Genomic DNA, 19,071 nt, shown 5'->3' on the forward strand with positions numbered 1-19,071 from the left:
TCCCTGGGGAAAGGTAAATTGCAGCTGACATGCAGCTGGAGTATTCTGTCAAAGGCAGGCGGCAACCTTGAGTGAACAGCACCTCGGGCAGGTAAGTGCTCACCTGAGATGCGGCAAAAGGCACCTCAGAGAAGAGAATGGGAGAGGGGTAGAAAGGCACAACTAAGAGGTCCCTCAAGGAGGGAGAGAACAAATACCTGGAGCACTGAATGAGATTTCCTTGAAATTGATGATGGCAAAGGTAGAGCAGGCTTGTATTTATTAAACCATTTTCTTGGTCACCAAAGGTGACAAGCAGATGTATGCAGGTGAGTGAGTTGGGGGCTACTGGGGGCTGAACACTCTCTCATGTGGCAGCCCCTTGTGGTTTTTTTCTTGTTGTTTTTTTTTAAAAATAATTATTGAATTATTACAGAAATAGAGAGAACAAACAAAGGAAAAAGGAAAAAGACACTCTTTACACCCTTACCCTACAGAAAGTAAATAAAGTTATTAGAAAACCAAATGAAAAACACAAATGACTGCTGGGGGCTGAGCACTCTGTCATATGGCAGCCGCTTGTGTTTTTATACTGACTGTGGAAGAGACCTAGTCTAAGGTTGCCATCTTTTAAACAGTGAAAGTCAGGACACAAAAGTTGCTGAAGTGGGTTTTTTTTGGGGGGGGTAGTTGTTGAATTTTGGGGGGAGGGCAAAGTTGTTGAGTTTTTGGAGGGGAAAGTTGTTTGTTGAGTTTTTTTGGCAAAATTGCAAAAAAATGACATTTTTGAGATTTTTTAAAGCAAAATCGCCAAAAACGACACTGCCGACGTGGGTTGTCATACGTCCAAATTTTACATTTCTGCCCAGACACTGCTTCCAACTGCAGTATTCCAGGTATGTCCTGGAAATTCTAGATGTATGGTAACCCTGTTCTGGTTGCTTACCACATTTTTACTCAGGTTTGGTACAGATGGGATGAAATGCTTCATTTGTCCTGCTCCCCTCCAAGTAAAAAGCTAGCCTAGCAATTTATGTGTTTATTATGTGACCTAGTAACTTGAGGGGGGGGGCTGTTAATTAATTCATGGTGCATAAGAAGCAAATGCAAAGATACCTGCCCCAAGGAGCTCACAGTGTAAAAGTATGCACAGGGGAAAGCTGCAAATAGATGGAAGCTGGGGACCAAGCTAGCCTTTTCCACTCCCTGAAGTGCTGACTGTTGTGTCTTCCTTCTCCCTCTCGTGTGCAAAACACAACAGTGCAAACTGCAGGACCCAGAAGGAAAGGGTCTTATGGTGCGGGGATGCCACACGATGGAAGCAGCAAGAAGGGTCAGGTGGTGTGTAGGATTCGGGCAAAGAAATATCAATAGCAACTGGTGATGCTGATACATTTTAAGAGCCTGGTCAGCTAAACAGAGGTGTAGTGTGGGGGGAGGCAGGGGTGCATGGCCCTGGCAGCACAATTTTGAGGGGGCGCAAACCAGGCATCCCCATTCAGGGATCCCTGTCTCACACTGCCTGCTGCTGGGGGTCTCTGGGCTCCTAATTCCAGGATGGTCTCACTGTCAGATCCCTGGCCCCCTCGCTGAATGGCTGATTGGCCAGTGCTCACCCACTCCTTGCTTGGACAGTGAGCTGGCACAGGCATGGACATAGGGAGGTGGGCAAGGGGTGACCCCAGAGTGGCCTGCTCTCCACGGGCATCAGGGGAATTTGCCCACCAAGGGCTGCTGGGCTCCCCCCTGCACAGGCAGGCAGGCAGGCAGTGCAGCACAGTCCCACTTGGTGCTGCTGGTGAGGGCTGGGCTGGCACAACAGGCTCTGTTCATCCTCCGTGGCCCCGGGCACCAGCAAACGCTGCTATACCACTGCAGCTAAAGTCCACTTTGGAAGATCAATAGAGCCTCTTTTCAAAACACTTGCTCCTGTATCTTCATTGTTAAAAAAAACACCCGCTCTTTCCTTTGTTGAATGGTTTACGAGTCTATTTTTTAAAAAAGTAATGTCACTGAACCTTTCTTCCTGTAACCCTTTTCAAATGACCATCCTAGCTTTGAACTCCTCGTATTCAGTTTCTTTCTGCTAATCCCTTCCTCATCCCGTTAAACTGGTTTTTCCAATTTATGATGGAAGGTGCCATAGTTAGTGATCCCTTGAAAGGCAGTGCTAAAAATGGAGGCCCCGAGGGCTCCTTTTATTGCTAAGCGACACACATCATGTCAAGCCTGCTTACTGAGCCAGGGATGTATAGAGGCGAGTTCTGAAAGAACTTGGGCTCCTAATATTAGAGGAGGGGAACCAAGATGTCAGCTATTAAGAGGCTCAACATTTTAGAGGGTGTCATTGCTTTCTTATGCCTTTCATGAGAGGCTCGTCCACAAGGGAGTTTAGTGTGGTTCGGCACATGCCTTGATATTTTGGGTGCTGTGCACATGACATTTTCCCCATCCAACTGGCAGCCAATGGATTTTCAACAGGGAAAATCCAAAAATGGGAAGTAAATCCAATACAAAAATCGCATTGTGGGGTGGGTTTTGGTGCCATTTCTGTGGTCCCATCTATCCCTACACACACACACACACACACACACACACACACCCCTTTCCATTTTGCTTCTGTTAGCCAATAGAAAAGGATGCAGGTTCCTGGAATTTTAAAAATAATTTTTAAAACAGCTCACTTGTGCAGAAGAGATCTTCCACAAGGCAGTTGTATTTAATAATAATAATAATAATAATAATAATAATAATAATAATAAAGTTTGCCCTTGCAGGAACACAAAACAGGGAAGGAAAGGGAGGAAAGCGAGTGATTCCACATTGTTCCCTAACTCAGAGGGTGTGAGGCTTGTGCTAGGGAGGGTTTCTGCACATATCGGGGATTCAGCTGTTGGGGACAGCGTCCTGGCTGAAATCCCTGAAATGTCCAGGGAAATCTGGACATATGGCAACCCCTATCAGAAGTGGCTCAACAACTCAACAACTTTTGTGTCCGGATTTTCACTTTCTGAAATACGTGCAGAGATTTCATTCCGGGGCTCCCTGCTCCTACTCTGTTACTTGGCTAAAATCAGATTTTTCACCATTCTGCTTCAGTGCAAGGTGGGACCACCCGAAACAAGCACAATAGGTGTGCCTGGACCATTTCTCCACATTCAGCAGAAAGCTGCAGCAACGGAAGGGAAATACGATGAGGCTTGATGGGGCAGGTGGTTGTTGGCTTAGATTTGTTGTCCAGCTGTTGCTTCTTCTGCAGTAAAGGCAAGCCAGCTAGCTCAAGTTGTACTGGAGCCAGGACTGAAGTGTGGAAAAGGGCAAAGGCAGCAAAAAAATCTCAGCAAAACGCTCACAAGTAATTAAGACCGATAAGGAAATCGTTTATCAAAAACTATATTTAACAATAGGGTGAACAAGTTCCTAAAGCAAGAGGAGATCCTTTTAAACAAATAACATGAAGAACAGAACTAGAGAAGGGGAATGTGAATCTGAGAGCAATACAGGCACACCTATTGGTCCATGGCGGCCCACGAGATAAAATCCAAAGAGCGACAGCAGCAAAGTTCCTTTATTAAGATGGATTGAAAGTAATGAGCAAGCTTCCAAGTTCATCAGAATTCTTGTTCAGGGTAGACGTTAACAAAAAAGAAAAGGGAAATGGTGTGTGTGATTGAACTGTTACTAGGCCAGCGGCAGATTTAGAGGTTCGGCCACCCTGGGCATGGAGCCTCGAGAAGCAGGGGACACCAAACTGGCATCACACAGGGTACTGCGGAAATTTGAGACCCCCAAATCTACCACTGACTAGGCAATAGTCCTAAAAGGGAACAGAGGATGTTTTCTTCACACTTGATTTGGTTAGGCTGTGCACTTTGCAAAAAGCCCTCAGAGGTTGCAGTAGAATAATAGTCTCAGAGAACTGTAGAGATGGAAGGGATCATGACTGCTTTCCCTTTGAAATAATAAAAGCCTACAGTTCCTGAGGTAGGGACGCAGGTGGCGCTGTGGGTTAAACCACAGAGCCTAGGATTTGCCGATCAGAAGGTCGGCGGTTCGAATCCCCGTGAGGGGGTGAGCTCCCGTTGCTCGGTCCCTGCTCCTGCCAACCTAGCAGTTTGAAAGCACGTCAAAGTGCAAGTAGATAAATAGGTACCGCTCCGGAGGGAAGGTAAATGGTGTTTCCGTGCGCTGCTCTGGTTCGCCAGAAGAGGCTTAGTCATGCTGGCCACATGACCCGGAAGCTGTATGCCGGCTCCCTTGGCCAAGATGAGCACCGCAACCCCAGAGTCGGTCACGACTGGACCTAATGGTCAGGGGTCCCTTTACCTTTACAGTTCCTGAGATCCAGCTTAATGGGAAAGAAGAATGGGGCAAGATGGTAACCCAGCCCTATCGTTGGCCAGTCCAGCAATGCGAATTGAACCAGAAGTCAGATACCAGAGAATCTAGGGCTCCTATTGCCCATATAAACCTCCTGGCTGATTATTCTGGGCAGCCCAAAGTGAAGCATATGGTAGCCAATTTGCCCTCACATGGCCTGAATATGAAGGGCCAGGAGGGTTTACTGAATGCATCTTGGACCAAGACCCCTTCTCCACATCTTCTCTTCTCTCTCCTCTGCCCAGGTGGGTGGGTGCTAGGCTAGATGATCAATGTCACGGATCAGATCGCAGGCTACGCCAAACATGTATAGCGCTAAAGGAGCAAATTAAAAGGGGAAAGCTTTGGGCAAGAAGAGAGTGATGAACCATGCCTACCTGCCCTTTCCCCAAAAAAGCTACCATCGCCCAGCTGCTTTTTTATGGTGGCTTCTGGGTCCCAACCAGAGCCCAACCAGAGGAAAATCAGGTCAAGGAAAGGGGTGCTTGGGGAAATGATGTTGACCAGGAAAACCAAGCAGGTGTCAAGTGAGAGGATACAGGCAGTTTCATGCAGCCAGTGGGTGGGGATGCTGAACCAGTCTCAAGGTTGTGGGTTTGAGCCCCACGCTGGGCAAAAAGATTCCTGCATCGCAGGGAGTTGGACTAGATGACCCTTGTGGTCTCTTCCAGCTCCGTGATTCTATTATTTTAACTGGACCGCATGAAAATGCCTGTACCTGTTTGGTTTTGGGAACAGGTTTTACATGCAACAGTTTAAATATCCTCCCCCAAATCTAGGCCAGGGACTCTTCCATCTATAGCTGGTGCTCTTAAATAGTGGGATAGATGCATATCCCCCCTCCAGGACGAATATAATTCCAGAGTGAGACAGGATCCTTCCCTTACCAACTAGGACATATGAAGGTTAAAGGCCCTCTAATGGAGGATCCCCTTTGGTTCATATTGGGTTTACTAGGGATGGCTACTCTCCTGGCTTGACCAATCTGGGAAGAGCAGTCACTTGGTTCTAATGGTGTTTCCCTGGGTGCAGTTCTAGGAGGAGTCACAAATGTGTGGGAATCCTCATTTGCAGCAGTGGAGTCAAGGTTCTTAGCAGGCACCTCTGCCTGCAACATACTTAAACAGAGCTGCAGTGGTTTGGAGAAGCCAAGAAGAAGAAGAAGCCAAGTGTTATTCCCCCCAACCCCCTCGCCTATTTTGTTGTTGCCTTGGCTCTTCTTCAAGGTGCCTGTCCATTTGAGTTCCCGTGGGCTCTGAGGCAAAGTGGCATAGCCTCCCCTCTCCCAAGGTCATCAATTCCTGTGTCCCCTGGTTGGTCTTCTACGTCCCTGGCGCTGTGCCGTGATTGGTGCTCGCTTTAGTTAGATTCCTGTCTTCCAATGGTGATGGAGAGGAGAGCAGACCATTGATTTCAAAGGGAATGTTCCAACGGGTACCAGACCTTTTGTAGCTTTACCCCAACAAGGTAGGGGGAGGGAGCACATTCTGAGCAAGCATAACTCCGTGGCCGTGCTCTGCTCCAACCCCACCATGTCTCCACCTCCACCCCTTTGAGCCACCAACATAGGGGCTCCACCAGCACAACGATGGTAGAACCACTGCGCTAATACATTTTCAGGCTCTGCCGGTGCCAGTGGAATTAAGAATGGTACTATTCCCAGTCAGAAGGTGTATGTCAAGAGAACAATTGTACAAGAAGAGATCTTGGGTTATGTCCCTCCATCTCCAGATGGCTCTTTCATCTATAATAATAATAATAATAATAATAATAATAATAATAATAATAATAATAATTTATTATTTATACCCCACGCATATTAAAAACACGATAAAACATCAAACATTAAAAACTTCCCTAAACAGGGCTGCCTTCAAATGTCTTCTAAATAAGTCAGATAGTTGTTTATTTCCTTGACATCTGATGGGAGGCCGTTCTACAGGGCAGGCTCCACTACCAAGAAGGCCCTCTCCCTGGTTCCCTGTAGCTTCACTTATCGAAGTGAGGGAACCGCCAGAAGGCCCTTGGCGCTGGACCTCAGTGTCTGGGCTGAATGATGGGGGTGGAGACGCTATTTCAGGTATACAGGACCGAGGCCGTTTAGGGCTTCAAAGGTCGGCACCAACACTTTGAATTGTGCTCGGAGGGGGGCATTCCATGTTTGTGCAGAGGGACAGAACCAGATAGGCACCAGTTCCAGTTTGCTTAAAGTCCCCTCTGGGCTTCCCTTCCTCTTGCCCTGCCATGCGTAGACCTATTACGTGGCTCCTGTAAGTGACATTGGCAGTGATCCACTGTACACAATTTCTGCGTAACCATGACTGATTTGTGTTTTTCATTCATTCTTAAATTCTTCATCACCAAATTCCAGACCTTTACCCTATAGGTGTCTTTCTCTTCCTTGGGTAAATACCTATGACGATGTTATCTTGGGCTGGTCACTTTCCTCCAGGGTCATTCATTTTCCTTGAGGAAATACCAGACCGCTGCTATTGTGATTGCAGCTTGCCATTGGCAGTCAAACTGCTTATTAATGGAGACTGAGTAAGTGACGGGAAAAAGAAGAAAAGGATCTGTCCCCACCTGACCTTCTGCTGGAATCTTGGTTTCCTGTAACTGCAGGGCAGGAGAGGTCAAAGATTCTGAAGCTGCTTCAGCTTCCTTAGTTATCTCTGGTGTTCCAGGATCCTGGCTCAGAACTCCAGGATCCTGTGGTTGCTGAGTCAGTCGTTGCACTATGAACATTGCACTTACTGTTTAGCGAAAAGGTGATGGCAGCAGTGCAACAGACCTTTTATGTTTATCTTATACTACTGAGATAAAGCTATTGGACATGATAAGAGAACAAATATTAATATTGGTGCGCGCGCACACACGCGCACATGCGCGCGCGCACACACACACACACACACACACACACTCCTTTTCCCATTCCAGGGTCACCTAGGCCCAGGTTAAATTTGAGATTTGTACTAGTTGTCAAGTAAAGTAATTTACTTATGCTTGCAAATACAGTGGTACCTCGGGTTAAGTACTTAATTCGTTCCAGAGGTCCGTTCTTAACCTGAAACTGTTCTTAACCTGAAGCACCACTTTAGCTAATGGGGCCTCCTGCTGCTGCTGTGCCGCCGGAGCACAATTTCTGTTCTCATCCTGAGGCAAAGTTTTTAACCCGAGGTACTATTTCTGGGTTAGTGGAGTCTGTAACCTGAAGCGTATGTAACCTGAAGCGTATGTAACCCGAGGTACCACTGTACTCTATATTTTAATTAGCCACTGAAGGGTAAAAGGGCATATTATTTTGTTATCAGGGCTTTGTAGTTAATATTTCCCCTCTGCTTTTTTAAAATTTCCCCAGAGACTCCCCAAAATACATTATGGAAACCCGTATTCCCATACATACACCACAGTTGCCGGAAGGAGACATACAAGGCACCATCCAACCACCTTAGGAACTCCACTTGGGATTTGTATAGGGTTTACTCTTTAGCCTTTTCTTCTCCTAAAGATATCCCACAATGCAGTGGAGGTTTAGGATCAGAGTTTTCCTTCTCCTAGATGGGCTGAGGGTTTGAGACCCATCAACAACTCTCAACTGGTTTAGCCAGCAATCAAAGTATTTTCCTGGGGTGTGGCTGCTGTCGCATGCTGATAGCTTGTAGGAACCCACCCTGAATGCAGGGTGGGGACCAATGGTGGACAAACTATTCCAGAAGAAGCATGACATGGTACTACCCCTGCCCTAACAACCCATACATCCAACTTATACACATCTGTAAAACACATTATTATTATTAAGTGATATTATTAAGTTAGTATAAACCTTTGGAATTGATCTTTGATTGTCTGGAAAACTCTTAAATGAAATGAAGCACCAGCAGTCTCCCACAAAGGTATCTTTGTTCTTTGTTCTTTCCAGCCTTCATTTGTGAGTCAAATCTTCCATAAGGGCAATATGCCATACTCTCTTGTACAACTGCGGTTTATAGCTTAACCAACAACATACCCCAAACAGAGCTCCTTCTCCCTATAAATTTCAACAACATTAGGGTTGTGTTCAACAAAGTTCAACATAGAGTATACCCACTGAAATGAAGGGGCCTAAGATAGTCGCGTCCATTAATTAAAATGAGTCTACACTGAGTATTACTAAGGTTGGATCCAACCCATCCTCTGAGAGAGACACAAAAGCTGTCATAAGATTCTGAGATAGAATTTAGCAATCATTAAACAATTCCACCAAACGTGTATAAAGTCTGCCATTTTAGCATCACATGTACACCATGTAAGCTATTCCTGTTTCAGAAGAATAACTTAGCGCTCTAAACGTGTTGAGACTACCTGTATTGCTCAATTTGCCTCCTGCACCTGCTGAATTTTTGTTTGTGCTGCTGCTCTTTCGGTGCATTCTAACTTTTTTATGCCCTAATTTGGAAATACAGGGAGGAATTCCATGTAGCACAATGGCAATTGTTCCATCAGTGCAGGCTTTTCAGCTTACCAGACACCCTGGCACACACCCAGCTGGGCCCTTTACCCAGAGTTTGTGTTTCCTTTTGGAAGTGAGGCACAGTGGAGACTGTGTGGTCTTTACATGGTTAATTGACACATACATATATACAACCTGAGCCTATGATGGAGAGGGCCGGAGCATAATCACCTCAATAAGTTATTGTTTCTCCCGTAGCCACAGCTTGTGGATCCAAGCAGAAATCAAACATCATGCTCTGACTCTGTGCCTTTCCAGCCTGCAGCTTTTCCTCTAATTCACACCACAGTCCCCCAAAACGTTAACTTTGTCTTTCTAGCTGGGGGAGGCTGGGAGAGGGGCCCCACCCATTTGCTGTCTCGGACAGAGCCCCTTCCCTTTCTTTTCCTTTAATGGCTCATCACCCAGGTGATTACCTCATCAGGAAGCTGATCTGGCTTATAGTTTAACATTTACTGGATCCAGGAATTCAGGAGTCTGACACCCATAAACTCATATAACACTTTATTCGGATTCCAATGGATCTGTAAATAGATGGGTTGAGTGAATAATGCCAATCCCTGAGAGTGCATATTTTCCTTCCAGAAACAGATTGCAAGGGCAAGAAGGCAGGTGTTATGAGCAGGGTTTGAGTGTGTCTGCAGTTGGCAGACTGATTCTATGTGCACCCAGCCTGATCCCCAAAGCTCCCCTTGTGCACGCACACACACACACAGAGAGAGAGAGAGAGAGAGAGAGAGAGAGAGAGAGAGAGAGAGAGAACAGAATTCACCTCCCTTTCACTGGGCTTCTCTTTTTCAGGTTGTCTTTGGAAACGGGACAGAGCTGGCCAGGATCTCTCCCCCGCTCACATACAGTCTGCAAGTGCCCTCCTCCTGCCCACCAAAAGTATGGAAGGTGCCAGGAAGAAGTTCATGACCCAGCTGCAGAATTTGCCCACCGTGGTCCTCTTCATTTCCTGCTCTGCTTTCCTTTTCCTACTTGTTGCGAAGAACGAATGGGAGTCTCTCGAGATGCTTTCCTCACTGCCCGACATCAAGCTCAAGGGTGGTCCAAATTCCGCAGGCGATCGTAAAAGTGCCATGGTATTTGAATGGGAATCTGCACTGGAGAGGACAAAGGAGACCAAGCCCTCTGGTCTTCTTTCACCACCACAACCAGTGGCCAAGCGGCATCCCTTAGAGGTTGTCTATTCCACTGATTATAAGTTCCTTCTCAACGAGCCAAAGAAATGCTGGGAGAGGAGCCCTTTCTTGATCCTGCTGGTGATAACTGAGCCCCAGGATTTTGCCACAAGGAAGGCCATCCGGCAGACGTGGGGCAATGAGAGCTCGGTGCCTGGGGTTTCCATTCTTCGTCTTTTTCTGACGGGTGTCCACCCAAAATTTGGATATCCTCTCCAGGCCCTTTTGGAAGAGGAGAGTTCCATCTACAGAGACATTATTCAGCAGGACTTCCTGGATACCTACAACAACCTTACCCTGAAGACTCTGATGGGCATGGAGTGGATAAGCAAGTTCTGCCCCAATGCCACCTACGTGGTGAAGGCAGACAGTGACATCTTTCTCAATGTGAACTACATGGTGTCCCACCTTCTGCAGCCTCACCTGCCACCCAAGAAGAACTACATGACAGGGTACATCTACTGGAAAACAAAGCCACTGCGTGACAAGGCCTACAAGTGGTATGTGCCAAAGGCAGTGTACCCCAATGAGACCTACCCGCCCTACTGCGCAGGCCCAGGGTATGTGCTCTCTGGGGATCTGGCCAAGAAGATCTACCAGGTAGCAAAGACCATCAGGGTCATTAACATGGAAGATGCCTTCATGGGAATCTGCCTGTATGAGCTGGGCATCAGTGTGACAGAAAGCCCCTGGGGTCTCTTCAACGTGTACAAAGTCAAGTATGAGAAGTGCAAGTTCTCCAAGGTGGTGGTGGTGCATCACTACGGGCCGGAGGAGCTGCTGCAGATTTGGCCCGGCTTTCAGGACCAGAACCAGACTTGCAAGAGTTAAAAGGGAGGGAGGTGAACAGACACACAGCCTCTTGTGGAGAAGTTGGCACAGAGGACTGGCAACATGCGGGCATGTTCCTGTACAATGGACAAATCCATGCCAACAAATTGAGATGAGGAAAGGGAAGGATGGCTCAGAGATGAAGGAAGATTCTGTGCTTGTCAAAATCGGTATTTATGCCCTCAGAAGCGAGCTGGTCCCACATAACATGCTCATCGTGCCGTGTGGTTCGTTGCCATTCATACGGCTCTCCTCCCTGTAGAATCTATGCAGCTGCCCATAGCAACTTGTTTGGTCTGCTCTGAACTGACCACTGTGCTACTAATGTGCCAAATTGACAACCTCAGGGTTTTGAGATCATCACAGCCACCACCTCACCTACCGGAAGAGAGCAACCCTCAGGCCATGCAGATGTGGCACTACGTAGGATTGCCATATATCCAGGATTTCCCGGAAATATCCTCTTTTTGGGGTCCTACATGCCCATCCAGGGGGAATTTTACCTTTTAAAGCAATTGTTCAGGATTTTGGGTATTTAAATATATATAATTTTTTTGTGTGCAAGCAGTTCTGTATGTTTACCTCTTGAAATATGGCAACTAAAACAATTTTTGTGTCTGCAAATCCTACACTAGGGCAATGCAGAGTTCACCCTTTCCAACATGTTGAAGTGCAGCCTGGTCATCTTTAGAGTAATTTAAAGCAGATCAGTAGAAGTTTCCTTCACAGTAGGAAGCCATACTCCACATAGGACCTGCCCCTTTGGGTTGTTGCCAGTTGTTCAAAAGACTTATTTGTCATCTTCTGTTGCTTTTTCATATATATAAATATATATATATGCACACACACACACATACACTGTCTGTTTTCAAAGAGCTTCTCCCAAGACACAACGCAGCATTATTTATACATGAATCACCATAAAGACGTTAACCCAGCCATTCCCTGTTCTCTTTGAAGGATGAGATAAGGTTGAAAAGGAGGGAAAAGGTAAATCCTCAACCAGGGAAGAGGATTCAGAAAAAGTGCCATATTTTTTGCTCTATAAAATGCACCAGACCATAAGATGCACTAAGTTTTTGGAGGAGGAAGAACTGGGAATGCCCAGAACCCCCCCAACCCTAAAGCACCTACACCACCAAAACAAATAAAAAACATTAAAAAGCAGGCAGCACATATCAGCCAACCCTCCCTTAAGCCAAAAGAGCCTAGTTCATCATTAAAAATTTGTAGGGGCTGGGGGGTCTTAATGGGCCTTGTAGTGCCCTTGGAGCTACGCTGGGGATCCCAAGAACAGACTTGTTTTTTTTGACTGAATACCTTTTTCACTTGTCTTATAATTTTGGTAGGAGACTTAAATGCCTGTGTAAGAAAAACTCCGTTGTTCCCTATTTAATTCATATAAACTATGTCTTTTGTTTTATTTTGTATGATTTTATTAAACTGATTTATTTATATATCTATATCTTGTTTTTTAGTATTTTTGTGTTTCTTTATTGTAAGTTGCTTTGCGGGCCGCTAAGTGGGAGAAAAGTAGAGTCTAAAATAATGCTGTGATTACGATGATACAATCTGATAAGTGTTTTACTAGCTCGTAATATATAAGAAAGCCACTTGCCAGGTTTCTCGTATACCCTGAGGCCACCCCAGAATAGACTCCGGGTAGGAATATGTTCCAGGTCACGGATATAATGAAATTGTCAGTCTCCAACAACATTTTCACGTACTGAAACTTCTTTCGGCTTCTGCCAGTTATTGGTGTTGCCCAAAAACCCATAACACACGTTGCTGATTTTTGTTAATAAGAACCCAAATGAACCTTTTGGGAGGAAAATGATGAGAAAGCTCATCAGAAACAGCTGTGAACTGCATTTACAGCATGCCATGGCAGCATGGGTGTCAAGTAGACCTCTATATTTTGGGCCTGTAAAGCGGCAGCCATGTCTTCTACTGTGCCCCGGGATCAGTTTCACCAGCCTTTCACCAACGGTTCCTCCATGCAGTCTATTATGCACAAGGAACTCTGGGGTTGTTTGTTCTTGAGAAAGCAAGTCTCACAGGCAAGCACAAATCTCTCTGTATCTCAAGCTTCAGGTCCTCATTTAACTGCACAATCTCTCTCTGTTCTGCTGCACTGCCTGGAGTTGCCTTCTGGAAGGTCTCCCCATCCTTGGAAGATGCCACACTGCCCAAATTGGCCTGGGAAAGGTTGCCCCAGCCTGTGCAGCACCGAGAGACGCCAACAAAAGCTTACAGATAAAAATAAGGACAGCTGAAAACATGGGGTGGGGGGAGAAGCACAATCATTAAAAGACAATCCAACACTGATAGAATTAAAACATTGTTGTTGATCCTCTTAATTGAAGCATCATGTTTTAGGCCCTAGCAAGGGCCATCCATGCCAACAAAATCATAAAAGAAACGATTATAAAATAATAATAACATTATATAATAATAATTTATTATTTATACTCCACCCATCTGACTGGGTTTCCCCAGCCACTCTGGGCGGCTCTCAAAGGAATATTAAAAACACAATAAAACATCAGACATTAAGAACTTCCCTAAACAGGGAAATACGCAGTAAAAATGTCAGAATCCTCAGTTCAGCAAAACTTTTATTTGGGACAAACCCAAATACTACCCAAGTGGCAAGTGTTTAAGTTCTCCAGGCAAGATTTCAAATAAGGTATCTGGGGCGGGGGGTGGAGAACAAGGAAAATAATAAATACAAAAATTACAGCAACCAGCTACAAGAATTTCTAAATAGGCCAATGTAATTTTGCTGCTACAGAACAATCAGAGCCACCTTTTTGAATATCCTTTTTCTGTTGGCAAGTGAAAATGCAAGCTTTTTGGTGTTGTTGATTGGATTGGTAGCCTGATGCAAGCAAAATGTAAGCCAGGTATTTGGACTCCTCCAGTTCCACTTCTACTGTGGAGGGAGAGATTGACCAGCATCTTGGCCCCCATAGCTAGGAGGATGTGGATCAGGGGTCAGCAAACTTTTTCAGCAAGGGGCCGGTCCAAGTCCCTCAGACCTTGTGGGGGGCTGGACTATATTTTGAAAAAAAGAGAAAAAGAACAACTTCCTATGCCCCACAAATAACCCAGAGATGCATTTGAAATAAAAGGACACGTTCTACTCATGTAAAAACATACTGATTCACGGACCGTCCGTGGGCTGGATTTAGAAGGCGATTAGGCCGGATCCAACCCCCGGGCCTTAGTTTGCCTACCCATGATGTGGATGTCAAGGGGAAGGGATTTTGAGTTAAGTAAATCCTTGCTATTAGAAAAAGAAGCTTAGAGATACTTTTATGATAATATCTGAATGCCTGCACCAGTAGCATACTGGAGTAGATCTGGAAAGTATTTGGAGCTAATCATGCGGTAAGATTTCCTTTCTTAAACATTTAGGCTTCTTGTTCTTCCTCATTCCTCACGTATTGTCAGAGCATTCTGAAATAAAAAATTTAAGGTCTTATATATATAATAAATGTTCATAAATGTAACAATGAAGCACGTACATAGATATGTGAATCACATGTCTGGAGCAGCACAAGAGGACATCCTGAAACCATTTTGACTCCCAAACTGACCAAATGTTTTCTCTGCAAGGAGGGGGGGGGGGTGAGGGAACCTTCCCATTGTCTCAGGAATTGGGTAATCACCATCTCAAAGGAATGGCCAGACTACCGGGAAAGGCAATCAGATAAGGCATTATCAGATAACCTGACAGACAGGAAAAACAAGAGCATTCAAATTTCTGTTGTAGACCACCTTTTCTGTGATATAGGTATGATGTTTGTGGGGGGTGGTCTTGGGTTACACCCCTTCTGTGATGTATGTATGATGTATGGAGGGGTGGTCTTGATTTCCAGGGCAGGGAATTTAAAATGTCTATATAAGGGCAGGCACACCTTGATTCTTAGTCCTCCTCTTTTCCTGCATGTGAGGGGAGCACCCTGTTGCAACAGTTCAATAAAGATCAGGCTTACTAGCTGCTTTGCTTCTCAATATTCTCTGGTTGGCCTCCGTTATTTTCTCCTACTGATGGAGAACCTATAAAGAACTCTATAAGGGCTCTTGTGCTCCGCATAAGGGCATAAGGGCAGATTTTGTTTACAACAATTCCTGGGAGGTAAGCTATTAAATCCAGTGATCAACTCATCAGGGAAGTCATCAATAGGACTAAGCCTGTGTGAAACAGGGAGGGGTGAGGCTCCTCCTTAATATGTGTGTTAGTTGGCAGGGAAAGAAAAGGTTTAGGGGTTTCAGCTTGGGTGACATAGACTGAAGGAAAACTGTTTTTGTTTTTATTACAAGTGCACAGAGTAAGAGGAGACACACAAAAAAGAAGAAACAAGAAATAATACCCATGTCGAAAGCAAAAGAGATCAACAACAAGAAGATATTGTGTATATTAAAAGGGGGGGGGGGATTGTTGTAGTAGTTAACCATACATTAATCTAATATGGTATTTGTTATGTACTGAAGTTCTCACCCTGGGCCAGCAGGGGGATACTATAGATAGCGTGGATCTTGGATGTGGTCGGGTGGAGTTCCTGGGCTATCTTATAGATGCCTCCAGCCTTCACCCGACCACATCCAAGATCCTGCTGGCCCAGGGTGAGAACTTCAGTACATAACAGTATTTATAAAAAATGAACTTCAAATGTCCTTGAATTGGTCTGTGGGAGGGTTACCTGCCTTGGTTGGGTCCCATGAAGCGCTTCAGATAAATTGGGATTAAGCAGAGAGAGAGAGAGAAGGGGGGTCTGGGCCAATGGACTTGGAAGAAGGTGCCCCCTGAAAGGGACTGGGGGCAGGACTCTGATCTGTGGTTTGGGGCTGTGGATGGACTGGGCCAGGATGTAGAAAGATGGAGAGGACCCCCAGCAGCCCCTCCAAGTGTCCTTGTTTTCCAGGGACAGTCCCAGATTTACAGAAGCCGTCCCGGTTTTTGATTTGATCCCGGAATGTCATGCTTTTCCTTAGGACGTCCCTATCTTCATCGAAGAAATATTGGAGGGTATGGAGTTATGCGACCCCCGAGCCAAGGAGATAAGTAACTACAGTGGTACCTCAGGTTACATATGCTTCAGGTTACAGACTCTGCTAACCCAGAAATAGTACCTCGGGTTAAGAACTTTGCTTTAGGATGAGAACAGAAATCGTGCTCCGGCGGCACAGTGGCAGCAGGAGGCTCCATTAGCTAAAGTGGTGCTTCAGGTTAAGAACAGTTTCAGATTAAGTACGGACTTCCAGAATGAATTAAGTACTTAACCTGAGGTACCACTGTATACAGTACAACCTTTAGAAGACATTTGAAGGCAGCCCAGTATGGGGAAGTTTTAAAATGTTTTATTATGTTTTTATATATGCTGGAAGCTGCCCAGAGTGGCTGGGTCAACCCAGTCAGATGGGCAGGGTATAAATAATAAAATGATTATTATGGAATAGGACGTCATGTCTCTATTTTCAACGGAGAAATGTTGGAGGGTGTGCTAGTGAGAAAGCAGATTTGATCTTGGAATTGTGTCTTGATGTGGCTGCAGAGATTGTTTCGGGACTGGGGTGCGAGTTTAGAGCTTCTGACCCACAACCAGAGGGGAGGCCAAAGCAAAACAGATGAGGTCCAGGAAGATTAATTTACTTGGACCGAGAAATTTGTGACGATACCAAGACAAGGAGCTCTGTGGAGGCCCCAAGACAGAAGGCCATGCAAGCAGCTGCCCACTGGGGGAGCAAGGCAGAGGTTTGAGTCTGTTAATCGGAGACTCTTTACTTTTCCTGCTGGTCTTAGCAATGGATTTTGTAGCACAATGCTTTTTTGCATGTTTATGATCTTTTACTATTTAATGTGATTTTTTAAAAAAGAATTTCTCTGATAACTGTTGGTGTGTTTGAAAGCTACCTTTGAGATGCAGCTCTGGCTGAACTATGCACAAAGGAGGAAGGAGGAAGCCTGGAGAATTCCTGAGGAACTGGAAACTGCCGGGTTGGGCTAAAAATATTATATTATCTGTTTTGATTTGTTCTAAATGCCTCTACTTACATTTTCTGTTATTTCATTTTACAGCAAAGTTGTGTACTTTTCCTTTCTGTCGGCACATCTGGGTCAAATGTGTGCCTTGGGAGAAGGTTGATGTTATGGGGTTGCGGGTGCCCTGTTTGATCAGTACTTTTGAGAATTATTTATTAACGTATATATGCAACTTGAGTCTACATTGGAGGGATTCCCAGCATTCACATCTCAGGAGGGGCTTGATTGCTTGCTACAGAGGCGCAGCACTGGATTCAGCGGCAGCCAAACAGTCCTCTCTGTCTCTCTTCGAAAACAGCTTGAAGGAAACAATTCTGCATCAGCCTACATCATCCAAGCTGGAACCCTCAACCTTTTCTTTTCCTGCCCACTAACACGCATAAGCTGGAGAAACCCCACTCCACTCTGTCAATTGATGACTTCCCTGATGCGTTGATGACTAGGCTTAAGGGCTCATCTCCCCAGGATGCCCAGGTCCAGAAAAACCAGGTTGGCCCACATTTTTACACGGCTGAATAAAATGTCTGTCAGCTCATCTTAATAGTCCAAAAGGGAGCACAGACCTTGTGTAAAGCATGCCAAGATCCCTGGACTCGGAGATTGGGGTGGCCTGTTATTTTTCTCTGAACAATAGAATCTTACGGTTTACAGGAAGGGATTTTTGTGTTTTTTTTTAAAAAATAAAGACATTCTGGAATACTTAGATGCAACTGTGAAACAGAAGAATTCAATGTTGTGGATCATTATTTGGAAAGGGGATGAAAACTAAAATGTGAATATCATAATATTGTTATACAAATTTCTGTTGCAACAACCACTTGGAATACTGCATACAGTACTGGTTGCCTCACCTCATAGAACTGTAGAGTTGGAAGGGACCCCAAGAGTCATCTAGTCCAACCCCCTACAATACAGGACTCTCAGTATAAAGCATACTGCAGACCTGGGGGGCGGGGAGGGAATCAGAAACGGACAACCCAAATGAGCAAGGAATTGGAGCGACTTCCCTATGAGAAAAGGTTACAACACTGGGGGCTTTTTACTTCAGTGTAGATGGGAGGTTGCAGAACCCCTTGGTGGCATCTTTCCTGGAACAAATGTTTCTCCAGATCCCTTCCAGCGCTTCATTCTGCAATCACATCCACCCCAAGCGTGATAATCGGACCCCACAAATTTGTGGAGGATACTAGGCATGGGGCTATGTATTGCCCACAACACGCCTCTAAACCAGCAAGCCTCTACAACACCCATCATCCCTAGCTAGCAGGACCAGTGGCCAGGGATTCATGAGAGTTGTAGTCCAAAAACTTTGGGAAACACTGGTCTAAAACATTACAGTTTTGGTGAGGAGCACTCATGTCAAGCATGTGGGGTGATCTCACCTTAGTTAAATCAGATTGCCCTAATGCTTCCTTGGTTGCTAAGTAACTTATCCTCTATTATTCCAGCTTGATGCCATAGAGTCTTCCACAGGACAAACAAAAGTTCTCTCACCTTGGCAACGCTGGGCTACCGACAAACAGGACCAGTCTAATGTATGAGGGCAGGAAGGAGAGGGGAGGCGACACTTGGATCTCATATTATTGTGACCAAGGGGGCGGGGATGCCAACTTGAATAAAATATTGGGGGTGGGGAGTGAGGTAAGCCTATCCCTTTGATATACAATGGATAATGGAGCTCATGAGACAGAACAGACATTGGACTGTTCCAATATATTTGTTGCAGAGGAGTCTAAATCTGTGTGCGACAATACCATCTCCATTCAATACTGTATTGAGAGATAGCAACACTGTCAAGATAAATAAATAAAACCTATAAATATAGGTTTGTTTGATAGTGGTGGTGGTGGGGATTTTGCACCGCCTCAGCTCAGTGCAGGGATACTGCTCATGCTGCCCTAAATCCGGCACTGCAGTTAGCATTACCGTATTGGCCAGTGATTGACCTGGTATGCACTGGCATGGATTGGATCCTCAGTTTAAGTTATGAGCACAAAGCTTGGACTTGCATGTGCCTTTTGCCTCTTCTTCCTCCTGAGAGTGAGGGGAGGCCACTGAAAGCTTCTGCTTTTGTTTATGAATAATTCAAGCTTCCCAATTACAGTGGTACCTTGGTTCTCAAACTTAATCCGTTCCGGAAGTCTGTTCAAAAACCAAAG

At 45.4% G+C, this 19,071-nt stretch overlaps 2 protein-coding genes across 2 annotated transcripts in view; both read left to right on the forward strand.

Moving 5' to 3' along the window:
• On the forward strand, positions 1–11,734 carry LOC128404804 (beta-1,3-galactosyltransferase 1-like). The gene is made up of 2 exons (XM_053370746.1): positions 1–91; positions 9,650–11,734. The coding sequence occupies exon 2, from the start codon at positions 9,739–9,741 to the stop codon at positions 10,861–10,863; it is 1,125 nt and encodes a 374-aa protein (XP_053226721.1). The 5' UTR covers positions 1–91; positions 9,650–9,738; the 3' UTR covers positions 10,864–11,734.
• LOC128404807 (beta-1,3-galactosyltransferase 2-like) overlaps positions 9,593–19,071 on the forward strand; it is a 25,740-nt gene continuing 16,261 nt past the window's right edge. Inside the window, exon 1 of the mRNA XM_053370752.1 lies at positions 9,593–9,712. The gene's annotated coding sequence lies outside the window, so the exon portion shown is untranslated. The remainder of the gene's footprint in view (positions 9,713–19,071) is intronic.

Source organism: Podarcis raffonei, chromosome 17, assembly GCF_027172205.1.
Source record: "Podarcis raffonei isolate rPodRaf1 chromosome 17, rPodRaf1.pri, whole genome shotgun sequence".
Taxonomy (NCBI): Eukaryota; Metazoa; Chordata; class Lepidosauria; order Squamata; family Lacertidae; genus Podarcis; species Podarcis raffonei.

What these genes read in the sequence shown, in the direction of transcription:
- LOC128404804 (XM_053370746.1), top strand. Translation starts at nt 9,739, where the DNA reads ATGGAAGGTGCCAGGAAGAAGTTCATGACCCAGCTGCAGAATTTGCCC.